This window comes from Notolepis coatsorum (genome assembly GCF_963971535.1).
Source record: "Notolepis coatsorum genome assembly, chromosome: 7".
In the NCBI taxonomy this organism is placed as follows: domain Eukaryota; kingdom Metazoa; phylum Chordata; class Actinopteri; order Aulopiformes; family Paralepididae; genus Notolepis; species Notolepis coatsorum.
In genome coordinates, this window is record NC_140171.1 from 14,051,346 (window position 1) to 14,057,345 (window position 6,000).

General features: G+C 44.1%; 1 protein-coding gene across 1 annotated transcript in view; it reads left to right on the forward strand.

The window, feature by feature from the left end:
* Positions 1 to 3,128, forward strand: part of iqce (IQ motif containing E) — a gene marked incomplete at its 3' end in the record, with an annotated part of 34,713 nt that extends 31,585 nt beyond the window's left edge. Inside the window, exons 18-20 of the mRNA XM_084319492.1 lie at positions 1,776 to 1,909; positions 2,100 to 2,191; positions 2,968 to 3,128. Of these exons, the coding sequence (XP_084175618.1) occupies positions 1,776 to 1,909; positions 2,100 to 2,191; positions 2,968 to 3,128 (387 nt within the window). The remainder of the gene's footprint in view (positions 1 to 1,775; positions 1,910 to 2,099; positions 2,192 to 2,967) is intronic.
* Positions 3,129 to 6,000: the final 2,872 nt, after the last annotated feature.

The window sequence follows — 6,000 nt, forward strand, 5'->3', positions numbered from 1 at the left end:
AGAGAAATGTCCCACTTATTTTGAGAATCCATTGCAGACTTAATCTACATCTTATCAGGAGAATGTCAGTAGACTGTGAGTAATATCTAGATTCTAGACATTCAACTGACCATCTGACTGTCAACAGTTCTCAAAACTACGGGTTGTGACCCAAATTGGGGTTGTGGGTAGGTGACAGTGGCAAGTAAAAAAGAATAAAAAAATTTCCCCCTATGTTCTGGCAACATATTCTGGCTTTATGCCTCGTTTTATAAATGTGTATTGATAACATAGTGCTGTAATACAATTTTCTAATAAATATACATGATCAAGTTCAACAACAAAGTGTGCTTTTATTTTGATATTCCTTAATTCCACGTTGAAATGATGCAATACATTAACTCATTCAGCGCCGGAGCTATATGCCCGATATAGGTCTAGATGGCCACCGCTTTAATCAATGGGAGGAGTGGGAGATTTGCGAGTGCTTAAAATATATCTTAAATTATGGCTATGGGTCTAATACACTCGTCGATTATCAGTGAGTTGCTTGCAGTCAACATGTACAAAACGGATTGTTTTTTCATCTGTACATTTCCGTTTTATACCGTTTTGAATACGAGTATAGTTTTGGTGATTTCTAGTAATTTCAGAGAAAGACGCGATAATAGCCCTTTAGTGGAATACACAAAACACGCTATCCTTTTTCTGCTGATTATCGAACCTGAAATCAACGCTAGATCATAATTATTATCCTTCCTCGTGCACGCATGCAATGTTGTTTAGACCGGCGCGCCGCCACACATACACACACAGATACAGCATCGATCGGGTAGAAATACATATCAGATCAACGATCAAATTTATATATAATGTTCTTACCTTGTATCTGATTCAAAAGACATAATCCAATTATCGCCATTTGAAGTACTGGGCGCGGAGGTCCGTGCTATGTTCAACAGCATTGCATATGAGGGGGACGGGGGGGGGCAGCCTCGCAGATCTATCGTTGAAATCAGGTTACCTCACCTGAGTATTTAAACCACGCCCGCACGGCTTGGATCGTCCCAGAAAAAAAACGATACCATTCCCAGTGGAGTGCAATACCAGCCGGAAGGCGTAGGGGGGCGGTATTTGCCCTTTTGCGAGCTCAGACCCATTCCCAACGATAACATCAGGCTGGATGGATGAAAATGTATGGATATCGCTAATAAAATAAATAACGATTAAAACCCGACTATACTCGTGATTGGTGCTCCAGCGATGGCGAGTTAACCCGACTATCATTGGGTAAGATAAGATAAGATAAGATATTCCTTTATTGGTCCCCTTGGGGAAATTCAGGGGAGGTGGTCCAATGAGTTAAGTGTGGGGTCCCCAAAAATAATCCTAAATAAAATGTGGTCGCGGTATGAAAGTTTTTGAGAACCCCTGTGGTAGACCTTCGACTGACCATCAGTAGACTGTCAATAAACAACTAAATAAAGGTTGAGCCCTGGCAAGAGTTCTAATGCAGGAGCAGCTACTAGGAGATGCAGTTCAACCAAACGACCACTAGGTGTCTCTGATGGTGCTGGCAGCCTGTAGCCTCTTTGTGTCCCTGGCACCTTGTAACCTTCCCTTTGACCCTCCTCTTTCTTCACTCTCTCTCTCTCTCTCTCTCTCTCTTGCTGTTTCACCCTCTCTCTCTCCCTCCCTCTCCCTGTCTGTCTCTCCATCATCTCTCTCTCTCTCTCTCTCTCTCTCTCTCTCTCTCTCTCTCTCGCTCTCTCTCTCTCTCTCTCTCTCTTCTCCAGCCTGTCCTATCAAAGAACAGTGGTGCCGGTGATGTCACTTCCTCTGCAGTGGGAGATGTGGATATAGTTGCCGTGACAATGATGCAGTCTGTTTTTAGGGGACACCTGGCCCGCTGTGGCCTAGCAACAGAGAGGTGATACATACACACATATGCACACGCACACACACACACACACACACACACACACACACACACACACACACACACACACACACTCACTGACAGACAGACAGACACGCAAATGTATAGTCACCCTGTATTAAATGAAACTTTAACATTTGGTGTGTGTGTTTGTGTGTGCGTGCGCATGTGTGTGTATTAGCTCAGAGTTCTCTGTACCTTCACCAATGGGAAACAGTGCACCCACCCCAGCCCCAAGAAGAACCCTTCTTACACACACAACCAGCAAGACAGGTGAGACACGCACACGCACACGCACACGCACGCACACACACACACACACACACACACACACACACACACACACACACACACACACACACACACACACACACACACACACACACACACACATACATATATATATACACATACACACACACACACACACACACACACACACACACACACACACACACACACACACACACACACACACACACACACACATATATATATATATATATATACACGCATACATATATACACACATGCATATATACACACACATACATACATATATACACACACACATACATACATACATACATACACACATACATATACACACACATACACACACACGCACATACACACACATACATATACATACATACACATATACAAGGTCCTGCATCGCTCCCTCACTGGAGAGAGGGAGGAGAGAGAGAGAAGAGAGGAGAGGAGAGGAGAAGAGAGGAGAAGAGAAGAGAGGAGAGGAGAGGAGAGGAGAAGAGAGGAGAAGAGAGGAGAGGAGAGGAGAAGAGAGGAGAAGAGCAGAGCAGAGAAGAGGAGAGGAGAGGAGAGGGTGAGAGAGGAGAAGAGAGGAGAAGAGAGGAGAAGAGCAGAGCAGAGAAGAGGAGAGGAGAGGAGAGGGTGAGAGAGAGAACACAGCTTACTGTAGGATATCAGTGATTTACAGTAGATAAGTTAGGCTCTGTAATGTGTTTTTCTGTGGTTCTACCGGCCAGTTAGACTCTGTAATGTGTTCTTCTTCTGTGGTTCTACAGCCCAGTTGGAGCTCCGCCCCCCGCCAGCCGCCCGTGCAACCGACTCAGACGATTCCGATGACATCATAGTGTCTCCATCGCGTCCTCTGAGATCCAGAGAAGCCAGCCTGTTCAAGTCAAGTCAAGAGTTTTATTTGTCACGGCATACAAGTATACAATGAAATGTGGGGGGTCTTGCTCGCTAGATCCGCTGCAGGGGGAGGGGGCGGGGGGGGCATGCTTCCTGTGTGTGTGTGTGTGTGTGTGTGTGTGTGGGGGGGACTGGGGGGGGGGTTCCCTCAGAAACTTCCTCTGGCTTCGAGGGGGAAATCCCCCAAGTCCCCAGACGTCAACATGGCGTCCAGACGAGGGCGGAGCTGAATGAACCCAGCGGAGGAGGACGTTCACCCCCTCTGTCCCTCCACTACACCCCCCCCCCCCCCCCCCCCCCTGTGCCTCTGAGGAGGGACGATTCAAACCCAGCTCTGTCGTCGAATGAAAACCTCTGCAATCACAAAAAAAAATTCAACTTTTCAGGAATGACGGTTGACTTTGCCGTCGGCGGCGGCGGCGGCCATGTTATTTTGGAACGACACCAGGGAGGTGTTACGACTGAGGGTCGTGGAATTTCCTTCATAAAAGGACCCCGCTGGATTAACCCTTTCACTGCCACACGACAGAAGGTTAACCTTCACTATGAATTGAAAATGGGGGACCCTGATGTAAACAAGACAAACGTCTCTCTCTGGTCTGCATCCCCTTAACAATTGTGTGTATTGATGAGCCGTACTGTATTGTACCCATTCTGCAATCTGTTAAATAAAGTTTTCATTCATTCAACCCTTTACTATCACACAACCGACGGTCGGCTGTCGTGTGGCAGTGAAAGGGTTTTAACCTTCTGTGAATTGTCGCAGTGAAAGAGTTAACCGTTTTGGTAGTGCGGCGGTGAAAGGGTTAAGAGGTTTTCAAGCAACGACGCAGTGTGATTTACTGTAGGAATGTGAGATTAGCAAAGAACTTCAGTCCCATCCTGAACACGGCAGCCGTTGTGTCTGGAGATTTATTGCCACAATGTATCCACCTAATCCGACCATTTGGCTTGTCTCAAGTCACTTAGGGGTGTAAAGGTACACGTATCCGTACCGAACCGAACAAGTTTCAGTGTGTACCGTACCGTACCGAACGGCTGTGTAGTGTACCGAACGGTATGTTAACCACTAACGACCGCCCACCGGGGGCTGTTTTTTTCATAATCTAATTATTCTAATTAGTGGTTCCCAAACTGTGGTGCGCGCGAGCGCCCTCTAGGTGGTGCGTGACATGAAAAGGCTAATGGAGGTAAAAATTTTCTTTTTTTTCTTTTTACAATAAAATTTCATAAAAATCTTAGTCAAACCTTTAGTATTATGGATATTAAACATGCATCCATGTTGTCGTGAACATTTTAATTAAATAAAGAAATTCCCTATCCATAGTCGCCGTGGGAAGAGATAAAATAAAAAATTAAATTAAATAAATTCCCTATCTACTCATGGCCTTAACTGACAACCAACAGGAACCAAACAATATTTTTTTTTATGCCTAATAAATATAACTAATATACATTATTTCAAATGGGGATTTTCACTGTGTAAATCATGAAATTCAAGAAACGTTTTAATAAAAAACGTACGTTTTAATAATAATAATAAACAATAATGTCTCGGCGTGTCTGACACAGGTGTGCTTCATCTGTGCACGGAGACCAGCAACAATTTTTTCTAACAGAAACCCATTGGGGGGTGCGTCAGCTAGGTCGGGAGGTGACAGGGGGTGCACGGCCCAAAAAGTTTGGGAACCGCATTCTAATATAAAAAATAAAACTATATATATATTTTTTTACAAGTCGATTATTCATTTCAATATAGAATATTCGTTGACAGCCCTACAAGTACAATTAGTTACTGCACACTACATCGCCCCTGAGTGGAACATGGAAAGCCAAACTTCCCCCACTGTACCGAAAACCCATACCGAACCTTGACTTCAAAACCGAGGTACCATGGTTTTGTGTACCGTTACACCCCAGTCCAGTTCCAATAAATGTTTGTTTATTATTGTTTTGTTCGGTTTTTGCTTGCTTGCCAAAGTGCCTATACTGTATGTTAGCATAGAATGTGGGTCAGAAATGTTTTCCAAAATGCTTTTTCTATCCGTTTAAGTTTGTCTGGCACAAAATGAACCAAATGAACGGAACCACACAACAGCCAAATCCGTCTGATAGTCATTTAAAAAAGGGGATTTGAGTTCTATTTTTGACCCTGTTCTGACTTGTAATCTATGAATTGTGTGAATGATACAGAACGCTTTGTATAATAATATCAGGCCTACGTTGGGAGTCTTGGGGAGTGGATGAGGGATGTAATGCCTGACGCACTGTTGATCCAAACTGTGAAATCTTACCTGCTGCAATAATTCAACACTTGCTCACTAGTAAATAGGCTGCATAATGATAGAGTGAATACTAGGCCTGGTGCTTCAGAACAACCAAGCAGCACCACAGGCCTGCGGACAGAGAGAGAGAGAGGATGGATGAGGGCTGTGTTGATTCTTTTTCACTCTAATAAAAAAAAAATCCTTTTGTTTTTTAAACAATCGAAATTGTGTCTTTTGTTGTGTGCATTAAATCGCAGTTGTAGAAATAAATATGAGTTATGATGAATTGAAAATGGGGGACCTGATGTAAACAAGACGAAAGTCTTTCTCTGGTCTGCATCCCCTTAACAATTGTGTGTATTTGTATTGAGCTGTACTGTACTAACTGTACCCATTCTGCAATCTGTTAATAAAGTTTTCAATCAATCAATCATACAAATAAATCTCCGCCAAGATGCACTACCGGCTTTTTAACGCCAGAGGGCGCCCTGCGCCTTTGCGCATGTTTTGTTCTCTCGCTCTCTTTCACACACGCACACACACACACTCGGATGCATCTATTTGCAGACTAGCTGCAGCAAAGCCCCCGTCCTCCTCCACGGCCTGTTTTAAAAACACGGTCCAAGTGTTTTATAT